The 17782-nt window shown below is 48.3% G+C and overlaps 1 protein-coding gene across 1 annotated transcript in view; it reads right to left on the bottom strand.

Annotated features, from left to right (window-relative positions):
- Nucleotides 1-17782, bottom strand: part of SMYD2 (SET and MYND domain containing 2) — a 53550-nt gene that overhangs the window by 6542 nt on the left and 29226 nt on the right. Inside the window, exons 3-9 of the mRNA XM_068986019.1 lie at nt 16231-16341; nt 13541-13601; nt 12698-12822; nt 7168-7235; nt 4342-4444; nt 861-971; nt 47-167 (exon numbers count right to left, since the gene is read on the bottom strand). Coding sequence (XP_068842120.1) covers nt 47-167; nt 861-971; nt 4342-4444; nt 7168-7235; nt 12698-12822; nt 13541-13601; nt 16231-16341 — 700 coding nt within the window. The remainder of the gene's footprint in view (nt 1-46; nt 168-860; nt 972-4341; nt 4445-7167; nt 7236-12697; nt 12823-13540; nt 13602-16230; nt 16342-17782) is intronic.

Here is a 17782-nt window from a genome sequence, read left to right on the forward strand (position 1 = left end):
AGCTCGCCGACGCCCCCTGTAAGACCGGGAAGGTTGCGAAGGATATATTTGTAGTGCTTGGCTCGCCGGAACTCCTCAATGACATTGCGCGCGTATCTGACCATGTCGCGGATGGTTTCTGCCTTCGGTGGGTCGTTGAGCTTCCGAATTTCCACCTTGGCCTTATCCTGAGGGAAATGGCCATAGGTTACTTCCCACGGAAACCATACTGATGGGTGAATCTCTCAAATAGAACATTTCCCCACCCAGAGGTACAGGCTTGCCCCTTCTAAGGTTACGAAAGAATGAAAGGGAATCAGGCAGCGGGAAAGTTCGATATTCATTACCTACTCACAGAAAGACAAAACTACTCATTTTTGAGGTGCTTCTTATCGAGGCAGGACACCTGCCTCGATGTTTGCTGTGGGCAAATATGTCTTCACACATCTATGAAGTCAAGGGAGTAAAATAAGGAGGGGAGGCACTGACGAGGTAACCTGGGCGATGTCCGAGAAAATTCTGTGGAGTCTGCTGAAGAAGTGGGAAAGCTGGAGAATGCTGTCCACCTCCTTGTGGGTGGACCTCGCTGCTCATCTTTCTCCCTCCCCTCTCTTTGGAGCATCCGTTTCTTTTAAAGAAATAGCAATTTGGTGAATCCTTCTCTTATTTGTACAATGTGATGGAAATGTTTTCATCAGCTCTGAGAATCAAGTTGGAACAGAGACCTGGTCTGACTGGATCCCCTGGGCTGTGCTAGTAAAGCAGGTTTAAAGGCTCAAAAACACAATGAGGAGACGCCCAACTCAGGCAGGGGTGCTCGCTTGGCAGAAAGGTCCCGAGAGAGAGCTGAGTCAGCATCTGTGCTGGGAGAAGGTGCTGACCTTGTCTTTGGTGGTACACTCCTGGCATTCACAAGTGAAGAAATAAGAATCTCTTAACCGGTCATTCCTATCTTCCGTTGGGTACAGGAGGTCAATGTAGCTGGTAAAAACCTAAAGTGAAAAAATGAAAGCATTAGTTGCTCAGTCATGTCTGGACTCTTTGTGACCCCAAGAACTGCCACCTACCAGGCTCCCCTGTCCATGGAATTCTCCAGGCAAGAACACTGGAGTGGGTTGCCATTTCCTTCTCCAGGACCTAGAGATCGAATCCCGGTCTCCTGCATTGCAGGCAGATTCTTTACCGTCTGAGACACCAGAGAAGCCCGATAAAAATATAAGGGAATCTGAAAAGTTGGTTTGCCACAGGCCAGCTCATGCTGTGTCCTCCCTGTTTGGCTCTGCAGACACTCCTGATGGTGGCTGTGAGGAGGGCCACAGCTCAGCATACAATCTTCACCCTAACACACTGAATTCCTTCAACTGGTGCTGCTAGTGTTGTCCACCTCCTCTTACAGAATCAAAGGGTCCCTAAAGTGGTTAAGTCGGAGGATTCAGAGCAGCCCTGCCTCCCTCCTCCGCAGAGAGTGAGCTGGACTTTGGCCCAGCAGTGGATGCCCTTGTGGAAGGGAAGCAAAGGGCACCATCAACAAAGAGTCTGCTTGGCCTTGGGATGGGGCCTGCGCTGTCTCCTCTTGGCCTTTGTTAGGCGTCTTTTATCTCATGACCTGGGATGGCTCACATGCACTGCTGGGTGGCTGGTGGGGAAGCATGAACGTGCATATGTGGACACACACACACACACACACACACACACACACTCTTCCCTTTATCCTGCCACCAGCTGGCGATGGAGCAGGAAGTCAGATCAGCAGGCTGGGACAGGTCAGTGCAGGAGGGCACAGCTCCTAGGCCACCAGCCCGCTGCTGCCTTACCCAGCCAGGCCGGAAAACCTGGAAAAGTCGTACCTTTGGGCTCATCAAGTCCGTCTGTCCTTGCTTTTTCCTAACAGTCTCTATAACTGAGACCTGGAGCATATGGAGGAGGCCGGCATTTAACTGCCCATTATCTACTCATTGGGACAGCACTGGCGGCTCATCCCACACCATCAGGCAAATGTCTGACGGAACAGATGGGTGTCCCACAGCCGTCACTGTGCCAGTCACCTCGGGTGCTGGCAGGCAGGCCGGGGCGGGGGACCCACACGAGCTGGGTGCTCACAGGTGCCCTGAGCTCTCCCCAGCCCGGAGGGCAGAAACGGAGACCCCTGGCTCATTGGACACCCCAGCAAATGGCTTCCTCCCCTTTGAAGGGCAGGTCACCCCCAAAGCAGCAACTCCCCCCCCAAATGCAGAGGGTGAATTTCTGATGGGTGACAGCTGCTGCTGCTGCTAAGTCACTTCAGTCGTGTCCGACTCTGTGCGACCTCATAGATGGCAGTCCACCAGGCTCCCCCGTCCCCAGGATTCTCCAGGCAAGAACACTGGAGTGGGTTGCCATTTCCTTCTCCAATGCATGAAAGTGAAAAGTGAAAGAGAAGTCACTCAGTATTGTCCGACCCTCAGCGACCCCACGGACTGCAGCCTTCCAGGCTTCTCCATCCATGGGATTTTCCAGGCAAGAGTACTGGAGAGGGGTGCCATGCAAAATCACAGGAAGGAGGCCTGTCCTGCCCGTGGCCAGAGCCCTCAGTGCTTCGAAATGACTGATGGGCATGGGGTGCAACAGACAGAAGGGCCCAGAAGAGGGCGACAGAGGCCGCTCAGCATCACCGCTCGTGGTCCAGACACAGCCAGGGCAGGTGACAACGTGCTCCAGGCAGTCCAGGAGCGGGGGCCTGGGGACTTAGGTTCTGGCTGATGGGTATCGGCTGTTTTAACAAGAGGTGCTGGGGCAGCCTCCACAAGACATTCATAAACTGAGACACCCGGGTCCTCAACAGGGTGCCCCCTGCAGGACGCATTTCCTACAGAACGGCAAGTCTGATCTGTACATGGGACCTGCGGTCCCAGTTCAGCTGTGGCTTATTGAACACCACCCAGAGAAATGGAGCCTTTGATCATTTTGCCACACTAATCATATTGAAAAGATTCTAAATATCCAGACATGTAACTTAAAAAAATAGCGGTAGTGTTAGTCACTCAGTCACGTCCATCTCTTTGTAGCCCCATGGACTGTAGCCCAGTCAGGCTCCTTGGTCCATGGAATTCTCCAGGCAAGAATACTGGAGTGGGTAGCCACTGCCTTCTCCAGGGGATCTTCCCAACCCAAATTATTTTAAATGAAATGTATTTAAAGTGATTACATTGCCTAAAAATCCAAGTGTCTTGTTATGGACATCAGGATTTAAGAACGTATTGTATACATCTGGTCGGAGAAGGCAATGGCACCCCACTCCAGTACTCTTGCTTGAAAAATCCCATGGACAGAGGAGCCTGGTGGGCTGCAGTCCATGGGGTCGCTAAGAGTCGGACACAACTGAGCGACTTCACTTTCACTTTTCACTTTCATGCACTGGCGAAGGAAATGGCAACCCACTCCGGTGTTCTTGCCTGGAGAATCCCAGGGATGGGGGAGCCTGGTGGGCTGCCATCTATGGGGTCGCACAGAGTCGGACACGACTGAAGCGACTCAGCAACAGCAGCATACATCTGGTAAGGGCTGGTCAGCGTTCTCAAGGGGAGACACCTGACGCGGTGGTTGTGGAACCACATGGCACAGGACAGAAGGGAATCGCTGAGCAGGCTCGCCCCCTACCCTGAGGCTGGGGAGGGCAGCTCGTGGTGGCCCTGACCACAGACTGCCTCTCCCTACCCCATCTGAATTCCATCCCCAGGAAGGGAACTGTCCCAAGGGCAGAGGTGCAGGGGATGTGATGTGAATGCACCATGTGTCATCTGGGGCTGTAACTCATTAGCTACTGCTGGGTTGCTTTGCTCTTTGGGGGGAAGAAAAACAGGCCGAAATTCACGAATCAAAAGTGAACTCCATTATTTGGAAGTGGGAACTCAGAGCCTCTAAGATTTCATCATGGTTATTTTGGCAGTCTCGTTTCTCTATAAATCTCTGTAGATCTTTGTGAGGAACTTTATTCGAATTTAATCTTCCTTGTTCCCCCCCCCACCCCGTTTGGCCACAGCTTCCCAGGTGGCACTAGTGGTAAAGAACCCACCTGCCAATGCAGGAGATGTAAGAGACATCTGGGTTCAATCCCTGGGTGGGGAAGATCCCTTGGAGAAGGGCATGGCAACTGACTCCAGTATTCTTGGCAGAGAATGCCATGGACAGAGGAACCTGGTGGGCTACAGTCCATAGAATCACAAAGAGTCAGACACAACTGAGCGACTAACACTTTCACAGGTGGACACGCTGAGCACCCAATGGGAGTGAAAAGTGTGGACTCCACGCCACAGGTCTGATCCTGAACCCGGAGGACCCGAGGACGGTACCCACCGCCACAGCCACCCTCAGCCACACACTCACCTCCTCTCCCGGGTGGATTTCCTGCACAGCTCTGACTTCGGCCAGGGTCCCCTTGTAGGTCACAATGACATTGGGGCAACAACTATGATTCATCAGTGCAACACTGTCAATCAGAAGAGAAAACCCAACATTCTCAGGAGGCAGATGGACTGTTCAGCTAACTCCTTGGCCACTTACTTGCTAAATTATGGAAACTGTGTCTTTGCAGGACATTAAAAAAAAACAAAAAACAAAAAACTAAGAGCTAGTCTAAGGGGCTGTTTTGCATGCATTTACAAGATCTAACATCTTAAATTGGAACAATAGTGAAAAGTGAAATCTGCAATGCAAAACAGTGATATCTAAGCCAAAAACGAAGAAAAAATAAAAACATAATAAAGAGTGACAACAACAAATGCCTTCCTGTTAGACGCAGGACTCAAAACTCAACACCCCCAGTGGACTGCTCCTCCACCGGACACTGTGCAAGACAAACAGGCTGTCGTTGCCAAGCAGGTTTTATATCAGAGGATGACTTCTAACATGCTGTCTTCAGATGTTGAGAAATCACCACCGGGGGAGACGCTGGCTTCCTGAGTGAGGGTGTGGGATCCCCCGAGAGACCCGGAGGGGCCCGTCTGACTCTCTGCAACCTATCTCCTCATCCGGAAAATTGGGCCATCAGTCGCTCCTGCTGCTCGCAGGTCGCTTTACAGGGGACAGTGGGGATAGACAGTCGCCTACGCGAGGGCTTTGAGCTTTCTGGTTATATCAAGGTCAAAGTTCTGAGAACAGAAATTTCTAAACTACAGGGGAAGAGTGCTTGATCTCTGAAAACGCTGCCTTTGAAATCACAATGTTGATATGATTCTCAGCAAAAGGAATTTTTCCCCCCCAATTAAAACTGGAAACTGGGACTCAGAGGGGCACTCAGATCCACGTATACAGCGGCTCTGGTGGCCGGGGTCACCTGCCTGGACCCTCCACGACCAGAACCCATTCTCCTGTTTGCTCCGTGAAGATAAAAAAAAGTGAGAGGTTGGAAATGGTGCAGAAGAACCGCCCCAGGTTGCTGTGTCTGGGGAAGCCACTGCTAGAAGTTTCGGTGAAGGGTGGGGCTGGCCTGGGGCCGGATGTGCAGGGGTTTCCTGTCTTGTCTGCGGGAAAGGCCATCTCCACCCTCCTTCCTGGCCCACCTGGCTCCCTGGCAAGTCATGCACAGGGAATCAGGCCCTAGGAAATAAACAAATGCCCCAGACACTGTTCTCAACACTTTGTTGTTGGTGTTTAGTCGCTCAGCCATGTCTGACTCTTTGCGACCCCATGGACTGCAGCCTACCAGGCTCCTCTGCCCATGGGATTTCCCAGGCAAGAGTACTGGAGTAGGTTGCCTTTTCCTTTTCCAGGGGATCTTTCTGACCCCAGGGATCAAACTCCTGCATTGGCAGGTGGAGTCTTTACCTCTGAGCCACCAGGGAAGAAGTATTAAGTAACCAAGCTCAAAATAGACCGCTGGCTATCTTTCTCATGAAGGCAGGGGAGCTGCCTGAAGGCAGAAGACCTGACCTAACTCATGTTCTGGGTGCCGTGTTCTCGTGGCAGCCGCTGGGGTGAAGCCTCACACACCACCATGCTGAGCCTGGTTTTCACTCTTTCAGATACAAGAGGAGACATTCTAGGGCTCGTTTCAGGGCTGAAGTAGTCAACGCAAGCCGTCTAAAGAGGTCTAGTCACCTTTCTCTATTCTCCTTCCTTTTCTCAAGGGCAAAAGTCCTAAAGAACCTCTCCTGAAACCATTTCTTCCCTCACTGTCGGAAATCTAAATGCAGACAATTTTGGCCATAGAAACAGTAATATGACGGGAATACACTGTTTGTTTCTCTGGTTCGAGAAAGCCTGTGTAGCTTCTCAAGAGACATGCCCCTAACAGAGTTTTCTCTTTTGGACCCATATGATGCATGGAGCTGGGTATGACAGACGTGGAGGCTTCAGGTGCCATCCATGGCCAATGCGTGGGTGTTAAGGGTTTCCTGCAACTGCTCCAACCTAGAGGCAGAGGTGCCTGTAGTTTATATGAAGCAACATCACTCTAGACCAAACTAATCTCCAGTGTGGATGGACTCAGATAGCGGGTGCTGGAAGCTCTCCTTTGCTCCATCTGTGAAGCCAGGGCTTGATGTTTGGGGCTGATGTATCAGGAGACTATCCTGTCCTTTAAACAGATAACGGCAAAGCCATGCTTGGCAGAGCTGTAACGTTAAAGTCAGAGCTGTAACGATTTCCACTGGTCAACTGACTGGCCTTTCTTGAATTACTTGTATATTCCTGAGGTTAAGAAAAATCCTATAGGTCCGTGAAATTTATCCCTAGTTCACTACTTTAGCATACTGTCCCTCCAAAATGTGCTGTTTCCATACTGGTGTATTTCAAAAAAGGACAGATAGGGAAGGAGCTTATATAGTCCCTACGTACGTCTACAGTCAATTCCCGGCAATTAATGTTTTCCTTTGAGTGAAAGAAACCCAAAGATTTCCAGAACCACAGCTATGCAAAAAAGCAAATTTCTCAGCAGGGCCTGGGTTGTTTCTTCTATGCGCACTCTGAAATATTCTTTAATAACAGCTCTCTACCTAGCAGGACTTAACAAGCAACTGTTCTCTTAACTACTACCTTCAGATCCTTAAATGCAGGGGAAATATTTTGAAATCTGGCAGAATTAAAAAGGGGATTTAATTCACTCAGAGTTTCATGTCTGCCACATGCAGCTAGGGAGGTTATTGGAAATTAAAATAAAAATTCAGTGTTAAATAAGTAAAAAGGAAAGAGATGAAGTCACACTCAGCCTACTCAGGAAATATTGCTGATCCCAAATGAGAAAGTTCTTCATCTTCGATTGTGAAGCCATTACAGTTAACCTGCGGTGAGAAAGGGGAGAGAGAGAAAGGGGGAAAAATGAGCTAAAGCTTCTTTCTGGATAGAAATCACCTCTTTAGCTGGGAAGACGTTTGGTTTAGTGATCGGAACACCTCTTTTGAACAAGGTATCCTACGTTCAGACACTACTTACCGAGCGGTCTCACGTGTAAACAGATACAAGCTGAACCGTCAAGTCTGAAGCATCTAGTCCAGCCCACCTGCCCGTGGTGGCGGAAGGTCACAAAGCACCACTAAGGCTCCAAGGACTCAAGTCTGCAGAGCTGCATGGGAGCCCGGACATGTGCACTCTAACCCCAGTTCTGCCCCAGGTCTGGTGTGGGATCTCAAGCCCATCACTGTGTCCCTTCTGTGCTCAGTCTTCTTCTGCTAAAAAAAGAAGCCACTTAATCTGGTACCTCGCTCATAAGGTGAAGTGGTACGTCTGACAGGCTTTACACAGCTAATCTAACTGCTGTCCATCCCCTTGAGAGGCAGGGAGACCAAGACCCTGAAGCCAGGGCGCTGCGAATGTCCCTTCCTGCCTCAGACACATCAACCACTGGCCACCTGCTCATCTGTGGCAAGAAGTATTACCCTGAAAATCACCAAGGGCAGCTCTCAGCATCCTAGAAGTCAAGCTTAGAGCTGGCGGGCTAAAGATGAAGACTATACATCTCCAACTTTAGGCTGTTCCATAAACTCACTCTTTGCACATTCACCGAGGAAAACTTATATGCTGGGTGCTCTGCAGAGAAGGAAGACCAGGCCAAATCTGCACCCTCCAGGAACACCCAGGCCACTGGGAGACAGCTCGGTGAGGGTTTTTCATTTGTACCTACAACTTCACAGCTGGAAGGGAACTCTGTCCCTTTACTTCTCAGATGATGAAACTAAGGTCAGAGAAGGGCAGTGACTCGACCAAAGCCAGCAGCAAAGGCTGAGAGCCTGCCTCTTCCCGTGCTGCTAAGAGGCTGTCTGTGAAGCGTGCATGCTGAACGATTCCACCCCGTGAGCTGCAATCAGGCTCTTCCCCACCAGACACACAGCACGGCTGTGTTTCAGGCCAAGGGATGAGCTTTTTGAAACACTACTTTGCTGAGCGCTTAGTCCAGACTACCCACTGGGCTGGGTGCTGCACATTGAAATTGAGGCCCAGGGAGGTCAATGATTAAGTAATTCAAGGCCATATAAGTAGCAAGTGGCAGAAAAGGAGTCAAAAGTCAAAGTAGGCATTCTAATAGCGAGGCTGTCAGAAACACAAGTGTGTCTTTTCACCATACCATACTTCTTCTAAAATTGTTCTGATCTCTGATTCTTCTGGTTGTAATTTTACTTAAAAGCAAAGGGCCAGTGTCAAAGGCTTGGAAATCTTGGTACATAGAGAAGTAAATACTCCGATGGGTTTGACTTACAGCTTTAACCATTCGATACATTTACAACCAGTATTTATGATTTTCAACGCAAAAAGAGATGACTGCAGGGAGTAAAACAATATACAGTCTTTGGAATCCTGAGGTGTCAGGCATTTTTATGTAGAAAACACAGCATAATGTGTTTTGTGTCGGCCTCAGGTACTCTAACCTCTTCTGTCATCAGGACATTCACCAACCATCATTCACCAGGGACCGCCAACCAACATCGGGTTAAGAGTAAATCAGGATTTTCATTCATTCAGCTAAATTTACTGAGGCCTGAACTATGCGTCCTGCACCTGACCAGGTACTGAGGGATCTATACGCAGTCTCGGATTGGGATACTAACATGCCTCGGCCGTGTCTGGTTCCCATAGGACAACAACAAATTTTGCAAAGTGGAAGAAGGCGTGTAAGATGTAGCAATTTTCACAATGGATCTCGGGACTGACAGCTCCTGACTAGCTCTGAGGGGTGAGGGCCCCAGACATGCGCCTTTGCTTCGTAATCTCTTCCTCTATAAGGACCGTTTGTAATTCCAAATTCCTTCCGGCTTGATGTTCACGCCCACGGGCCCCTTTATTCCCTCTCCCCGTCCTCTTACTGTGAGGGAGAGTGCGTTTCCACCACAAAGAAAGACTCCTGCAAGCACAAGTGTCATCGGGGAGCTGGCGGTGATGTTCAAGCCTAATCGCCTAGCAATTTGCCTGCGAGCCTTCCCTCCCTTCTGAAAGATCCCTAGGGAAGAAAAGTGAACTTGCCTGTTAAGAAAGATGCATAGGCCATCGTTTTTTTTTTTTTCCCTGAGTCAAATCAGGCGTAAGTGCCTTGCTGAAGCTATTCTCATAATTAGCATTTAGACTAGATGTAGGCTGCACACCAAAAAAACATTTCCCAACCATGCATATGCTCCTGGTGATTAAAATGCGCCTCGGCACTGTCGAAGGAGCGCAGTCACCTTCTGCTGCCAGCTGCTGCTGGGCCACGAGTTAACCCACAACAGCCTCCCACGAACCAGACAGGAAAGGGCTCCAAGGCCAGAGGGGAGGACATGCCGGGGGAGGGGCGGGGGGGGGGGGGGGCGCTGAGCAGCAGGGCCAGAGGGGCTGGAGCTGGGACAGCGCTTTCCACCTGCGCTTCAGAGTTTTCTTTGGGGATACTGAATGTCCCCTTTCAAATCTGTATGTGAGAAAAGACATGAAGGTGTGTGTGTATGTACGTTGGTGTGTATGCGCACCGTCTCAGAGTGGATATTATGATTTGATTAATATGAAAGTCAAAGTCACTCAGTCGTCGCTGACTCTTTGCGACCCCATGGACTATACAATCCATGGAATTCTCCAGGTCAGAATACTGGGGCGGGTAGTCTTTCCCTTCTCCAGGGAATGATATCTCCATTAATTATATTGATTAATATAAAGCCTTTGAAAAAACTACTTTACCTATATTTACATATGTGTGTGCGTGTGTCTGTATCTATCCCCTGAATACTCTGAGTCAGTCCAAATTTCAAGGACTCTGAGTCACTTTCAGCACAAATTTAACACTTCTATTTTTGACAACAAAGGTCCGTCTAGTCAAAACTATGGTTTTTCCAGTGGTCATGTATGGATGTGAGAGTTGGACTGTAAAGAAGGCTGAGCGCTGAAGAACTGATGCTTTTGAACTGTGGTGTTGGAGAAGATTCTTGAGAGTCCCTTGGACTGCAAGGAGATCCAACCAGTCCATACTAAAGGAAATCTGTCCTGAATATTCATTGGAAGATCTGATGCTGAAGCTGAAACTCCATTACTTTGGACACCTGATGGGAAGAACTGACTCATTTGAAAAGACCCTGATGCTGGGAAAGATTGAAGGCAGGAGGAGAAGAGGACGACAGAGGATGAGATGGTTGGATGGCATCACTGACTCGATGGACATAGTTTGAGCAAGTTCCGGGAGTTGGTGATGGACAGGGAGGCCTGGCATGCCGCAATCCATGGGATCGCAGAGTCGGACACAACTGAGCGACTCAACTGAACTGATTTGTGACATCAACTGCCTTGATTTTTGGTATGGTCCCATATCTACTATGTCAACACTGAGAAGGCCCATCAGCATGCACTACTCTGTTGCTGGAAGTGAAAAGATACCTTATGTTTACTTCATCACTCTTTCTTTCTCACAAAACCATGCCTCATCTAATCCAGAAAAGTCATATATCCAAGTTTTTCTAAAAATGTAATAGGAGAAGTCAATTCCTCCACTGTGTACTGTTACCCAAATCCATTGCCTTAGCGTGGGTAGGGAAATATGCTGGAATCCCAGGATAATATAATGAAATCAGGAAGGTTTTTCATTATGTCTAATTTAACACCCATGACTTGAACCGATTTTCTCTTTTACTGAGAACAGCATTTTTTTCTGATTATGACAGTCATATAACAGAAAAAAATCCACATAAACATAAAGTCTGTTAAGGAACTCATCAAACTGTTCTCACTAGTTCTCACTGGGGGATGAAGCAGGTCAGTGAAGTGGTGAAGACTCACCTCTTTCCTTATAGGAGCAGTTTTTAAAGTGGGAGAACTATGGGCGCTTTTCATCTTCTCTTCTTTTCACTATTTTCTTAAGTTACAATCCTCACTGTAGAAAATCCAGAAAAATCACCCCCCAAAAAGTAAAAATTTTCCACCACTCATGAGATAACTAATGGTGAACTTCCATTTAAGCTTTTTTTTTTAACCAAAGTCAAATTTCATATCACACATTTTTTCCCCGGCTTTTACCCTTGACGTTATGTCATCAGCGTTTCACATATCTTTGCTCTTTGAAATATAATTTATAAAGGCTATATAAACTTTAATCGAAAATCTAAGCCATGATTTACCTAATGACTACTGCTGACCATTTATAACATGTATTTCCTTTTCCTTTTTCCCCTTTCTTTTTGTTTTCATGTTTTTTAAAAAGAACCACACAGTAAACAATTTGCATGTCAATGTCTGTCCATAATTTCTGACTACTTCCTTAGGATAGAGTCCTAAAAATGGAATTAGTGACTCAAAGAGTACCGAGGTGACGCTTACTCTCTTCTAAGACGACAGTGTGTAAGTACCCACCCGAGCTTTTTCTCCCGTCTAGACACTGAAGGCAGGGGAGTGTAGCGACTTGCGCCCACAAAACAGTATTCCAGTGTTTCTCCCTCTGCGAAGGTCACCTTCAACTACACATTCGGCTTGTAGGGGAAAACACAAGCGTATGTTAGGGAGAGAAATCTGATCTGGTGAGTCAGGCCAGGAAGAGCCACCCTCACAGAAACAGGAGGAAGGATGCGGCCAGACGCGTCCAGCCCAGGGTGCTGACCACATTGTCTTCTCCTGACCTGGCCAAGTCCAGCCAAGCCTCAGCCTTTCCAAAAGGCTGGTCGTCAGTTCCTTGGTGCATTTAAGTGGCTCTTGTCTAGAAGTCTAATTTTTTTTTTTTTAATCCTATCTGATTTTGGTAAACCTAGGCTTCTAGTCTACACAGGATTACTTAGCAATCATCGGGAAAAACCCACTGTAGCTAGACCCACTCAGGCTCCTCTCTGCGATGTCTGTCCTTCCTGGCCATCTGTATTTGCCTCTGCTTTATCACCACAGTATTGGTAAGAGTAGAAAAAGAAAGAGTAAAGAAAAACAAAAACCTACAATCCACTACTGTCAGACGGGAAGGTTTAAGAGAAGAGTAAAATTGAATGTAGGAATCTCAAATGGTCTTTTCCATCCAAAGGTGTTGCAGTCTCCCACAGTTCTGGGACCCTGGCAACTCTGTTTTCATAAACTCTTTCTGCAGCAAGAGACACAGGGAGGGTGGATTTCCTACGCTCCACCATCGGTGAGGGCCAGCACAGACAGGACCCTGATCTGCTCAAGGTCAGTTTAGGCAAAACATGGACCAAGATGTCAAGAACTGTTTCAGGTAGACGGCATCATTCTGCTTTCATTCATCTTCACCAGCTATGTGCTGGGAGAGGGACACTGGCAAGGAAAGGCTAAACTTAGTGTTGCCTGACACTCGCGTGCTTACCTGGGCAAAGAGCACTACTAGGCTATCGTTGTCGGGGAACTCAAGGTGCTTGGAGTAAAAGTGATGGAGAGCAGCAATGTCACTCTGAATCAAATCCCTCTTCTCATTGTCTAATTTATCCAGATCTGTGGATAAACAAACCATTATTCAGCACGTAGAAAACTCTGGATCTCTAGCTATACATCCTTTCAGTACTATCAATGGCATAGAGAGAAAGAAAGAAAAAAAAAAAAAACACACGTGGAGCCTCCAGGAAATATTATCCCTCCTCCCTTGGTCTAACTAATAAGCCCTAGGGCAAAAAGAGCATGCCATTTCTTCCTTCTCTTCCTCTGACAAATGGAAGTCACTCAGGACAGGGAATTTCAACTGACCATTAACAGTGAGGTCAGGAATAGTGGCAGTGACTGATAACCAGCCTTGGTCTAGTCAAGGGTCCCCCAATTGGCCCCAGAGTCTGTGTCATGATGGAGAAAGTGGACAGCCCCTGATTTAATGCCTCCAGTAAGGACATCAGCTGTGTACAGGACTGCAGTTCAGCAAAGATCCAAAAAATATTCAACATGCCAGGAGAGCCAGCAAGAGATAGCTCAGGATGTAATAATTTATCCTGCAAGTTCGCACTTCCCCTTAATTATTTCCTAGCAATCCTGTCAACTGAGGGGGTGGGGGGAAGTTATAGTCCATTTTCCAAAACAGCACACAAGTCAAAATAAAAACTGATAACTATAAAATCCCCACCACCACAAAGAACCCAGCTATCCCTTCCTTCTTTCAATCCTGTCTAATCCACAGAAAACATGTGGCTGAAATAATTCCTCAGCCAGTCACAGACAGACTTACGTGACTCAAACTCCTTCACGGCTAACAATTTCTCTGAAGGTGTTCTCTCTGGGTGGATTTTCTAGTAATTAGGGAAGAAATCACACAGTTACAGACTGCAACAACTTGTGCAAAAAATAGTGCTTTCACGCTTACATCAACATGAAGAAAAAAGCAACGGTTCTAAATGAAGTAAAGAGCAAGCCAAGGAGTCTGCCATTTGGGCTCTGAGAGCATTTGCCCAACATCCAAACCCAAAGGACTCTTTTAAAAAGCTTTTAAAAGCATCGGCTGCGTTCCTAACACCCTGATAATGCTATGCACACAGTAGGCTCAAAAATGCTTGTTATGGGAAAGAACAGTGGCTAGAAAACAACTTTTTAGGGCCCTGACTTAAAAGGACCGAGTCTACAGATGAGCCATCCCATTTATTATCTCTCCTTCTAAAAAGGAACAAAATCAAACCCCCCCCCCCCATCCATTTTACACTTTCTTTAAGCATAGGCTAAAATGATCTCAAATTCCTGCGTTTCAAAAAGAACACTTTCGGTTGTATCCGTGAGCCGAGATTCACTTGAAACGTGTTGCCGGCTTTGTTCTAGACACCCCAAGAGGAGCTGACAATAGTAAATCCGCCAGGCTTTGAGAACATGAATAAACTTGGTGTTGACAAGAGTTCAAACGCAGAGCTCAAGAGCCGGCCCAAGGCCGTGTCTTTGTAATCAGGCTATTCAGCTTGAGGATACAGGTGGTCCACCCAGGCGTGCTCACCTCCCTAGTTAACATGTTACGCTTCCCCTCGGTAGTTGGGTAGCCTGTCCCCCTCCTGAAACCTTTGCAAGTGACTAGAATACAAATGGTCTGTTTTTTTAATCATTAAGTCCTACAGAGATGAAAAGATGGCCAGGTAACTTTTCATTTAATAGACTATTAGTGGTAGCAGTAATTATAATAACAGTTGAATGAAACTGGTATAAACTCATCATAGCTTTCAGACTACCCTCCTGGGGCCAAAACATTTCAATAGTTCTTTTTTGGAGTGGAAATCTTCCCATTCATAGGATCCATTTCTATAAGATTAGTAAGTCATTTTGCCTGGGAAAACTTTTCATTCAGAAAAGGGCACCAGCTCTTTCTGAATTCTTAACCACCACACTTTCAATAATGTCAGGAGATGGGGCCTGGGGAGAACCAGGAGACTGGCCACTCAATCCTGGCAAGATGCTTACGGATTGAATCTGATGGCTTATTTACCCTGACACCTTGGTGGCTCAGACGGTAAAGAATCTGCCCGCAATGCGTGAGACCCAGGTTCGATTCCTGAGTCAGGAAGATCCCTTCAAGAAGGAAACGGCAACCCACTCCAGTATTCTTGCCTGGAGAATCCCAGGGACAGAGGAGCCTGGTGGGACTACAGTCCATGTGGTCGCAAAGAGTCGGACACGACTGAGCAACTAACGCACACACACATACACTCACCCAGTCACACCATTTTCTCCTACCCTTTCCTTCCGACCAAGTACTTGGCCTGTATTTAAAGACAACTGTGAGCAAGGAACCAAAAGTTAACCTCCTCCAGCGAAAACAATTCTGACTTTTCGTTCCCACTCTAAAGGCCAGCCTTGAGTGCCTCTGGTTACCCTGAGCGGGCGAAGTGGCATTTCATCAAGCACCTGACCCAGGCTGAACATAATGAAACTATGACCTCAGAGGTTCAAAATGTTCTACTTCTGTTTACGAGGTCGAGGAGCCTAACTTGGTCTGGGGACAGATTTGAGTGGACCATTATGATCACGTTTGGTTTCGATCAAAAAAAAAACCGGAAAGTTTTAAATGGAGGGAGGTGTGGTAAGGGAAGATAGAAAGAAGGAGCAGATGAAATTTCAGCTTTAAGATTTCCAGTACAGAGGCCCTGCCTGCAGCTTATCACTGGCAAGCAGCTCTGTGGACATTCGCCTTTTAAGCTCCGTGCAGCCCATTTCACTGTGTCACAAGGACACATCCTGTGGCATTTTCCTCCCCTCCATTTAAGCTGGTCCTGTCAAGATCAGGCGTCTTATTATCATGCAATCAGTACGGGACTGAGCCAAAAAGGGGTCAGGACAGCCAGCCCTGGCTTCATCTTTGGAGGAAATTGCTGATGGCCACATGGTTCCCACCCCACCTCCCCAGCCTTGATTTTTACTTTTCCACTCCTCTTGTTCCTCTCCCAGCAGGTGCCATGCTGGTTATCTCACCCCATTCCCTGCCTGCCGAGGCAGGACAAGTATGGAGACAGGGAAGAGCAGGAGCCAGCCCAGGACAGGGGGTGAGCGGAGGTGGCAGCAGGGGTGCATGCTGTAAGAGAAGGAAAGAGGGGACCTCCCAAAGCTTTGAAGGCCAGTCTGGTTCCCTAGGACGCTCTCATTACCGTCACTCAGGTTTTCATGCCCTGAGAGGCCGTATTTTTCTATGCAAACCTGTCTCATATAAAAGCTCAGAACTTAGCAGCGGCTATGTTCCCGGCCTGGGATGAGTGACATCCTAGGTGCACAAGGCAGACAAGCCAGCTCACTCCTGGAGCCTTGCACTCATCTCTGCCCATAGGAACGTGATGGGAAATGCGGTCCCAGAATGCTGAGCGAGAGATGATCACCATGGGTCACTCACTCATCTTTCTGACCTCAGAGTAAAAAAATAAAACACACTTGAACCTGTTCCCAATTCCTCACCTGTTTGGCCAGAATCCTTGCTGTCAACCTTACAGTCTCGGAGGGATTCCAGTTTTCCCCAAAAACAACCATGGGAGAACATTCCAGCTTGTGCATGGGCCAATCTTCTCTCTGGGAAAGTTAAAAAAAAAAAAATCACACACACACATGTGCGCGCACGCGCACACACACACACACACACGGCAATAAAGTTCAAAACAAGAGGATGCAGCAAGTTCTCCTAGTTGAGGTCAAGTGAAATATGTTTCCTTTTGGAAAACACGACGGTGCTCACAAAAGTTAGACGAAAACATCCTTTAAGATAGACGTGGCTGTATGACCTTGACTCAGGCCTGGCTGAGCTTGCTGGCAAGAGAAAATCTGCTTTGTGTGGTTTCCTCAAGCATCTCATGCCCCTCACTATTCCGAACACCACGCACACCTTTGCATTATCTGTGGACGCTGTCATGCCAGTCACGGGGTGAGTGACTTGGGTATCAGCTGTTGGTCTGGCTCTGCTCCCTACGGTTCTGGTCTGGTTCTGTTCTCACATGAGGGCAAATAACCGAGAAGTGACATCCACAGCACCTCGTCCTCTTCTATGGGTGATAAAATCCTACCAGAGACGAGGGCTCGATCAAGGACCCGTGAAAAGTCTGGCCAGGGCAACTCTTGGGAATATTTAGGACACAGACTCCCTGAAGAGTCACTGGAAAAAAGAGGAAAACTGGACTCCTTTCTAACACCGGTCTCAATGCTTTTTGCCCCAGGCTGCGGGGTGAAGGGCATGTGCTCACTCCTGGAAGGGTGGAGATGCCCCTTTCGCGACGGGAAGACTGGGGAAGGAGGAGGGTGGGGTGCTGGGGAGGAATGCACTGAGGACCCGGGCGTAAAGGACGACGCTGGTGCTGGTAACAGGGTCAGCGGGGGATGGCTGGGAACTGGCTGAGCCACACAGGCTCTGATAAAAACCAGCTGTGGTGGTGCGATGGGCTTGGCTGTGGGAGCGGACTCAATTGAAGTCTGCAAACACTCCTTGCTTCAACGGAACTGGGTACCATTGTGGGCTTCCCTCTGCCTCTCCTTCCTCAGAAAGGGGCAAGTCTGACTTTTCCAATGCTCAGGCCAGAAACCTGGAGACTTCCTGGCCGCCTCTCTCTCCCCCACACTCCATGTTCACCTTTCCAGTGAATCCATCCTGTCTGCCTGCGGAATACACTCAGCCTCTGATCATTTCCCACCCACAACTTCCTCAGTGGGCAGCAGACCCTACACCTACGCCGTGACGGCTCCCTCTGCCTCCTACCTAGACACCTGCTTCTGCCCCCTCCACCCCCCACCCCACCCCCAGCTCCGCTCCAGAGAGCAACCGGAGTAATCGATTCTGAAAAACACAACTCAGATCCTGCATTCACGGCTCAGCATGCTCTAATGGCTTCTCCCCTCGGAGCAAAAGGCCAAGCTGTAACGATGACTCACGAGGCCACACGTGGTAGGAGCTGACTCTCTGCTACTCCGAGCTCATCACCCCCACCACGCTCCCTCACCTCACTCCACCCGGCCACCATGTCTC

Source organism: Capricornis sumatraensis, chromosome 14 (genome assembly GCF_032405125.1).
Source record: "Capricornis sumatraensis isolate serow.1 chromosome 14, serow.2, whole genome shotgun sequence".
In the NCBI taxonomy this organism is placed as follows: domain Eukaryota; kingdom Metazoa; phylum Chordata; class Mammalia; order Artiodactyla; family Bovidae; genus Capricornis; species Capricornis sumatraensis.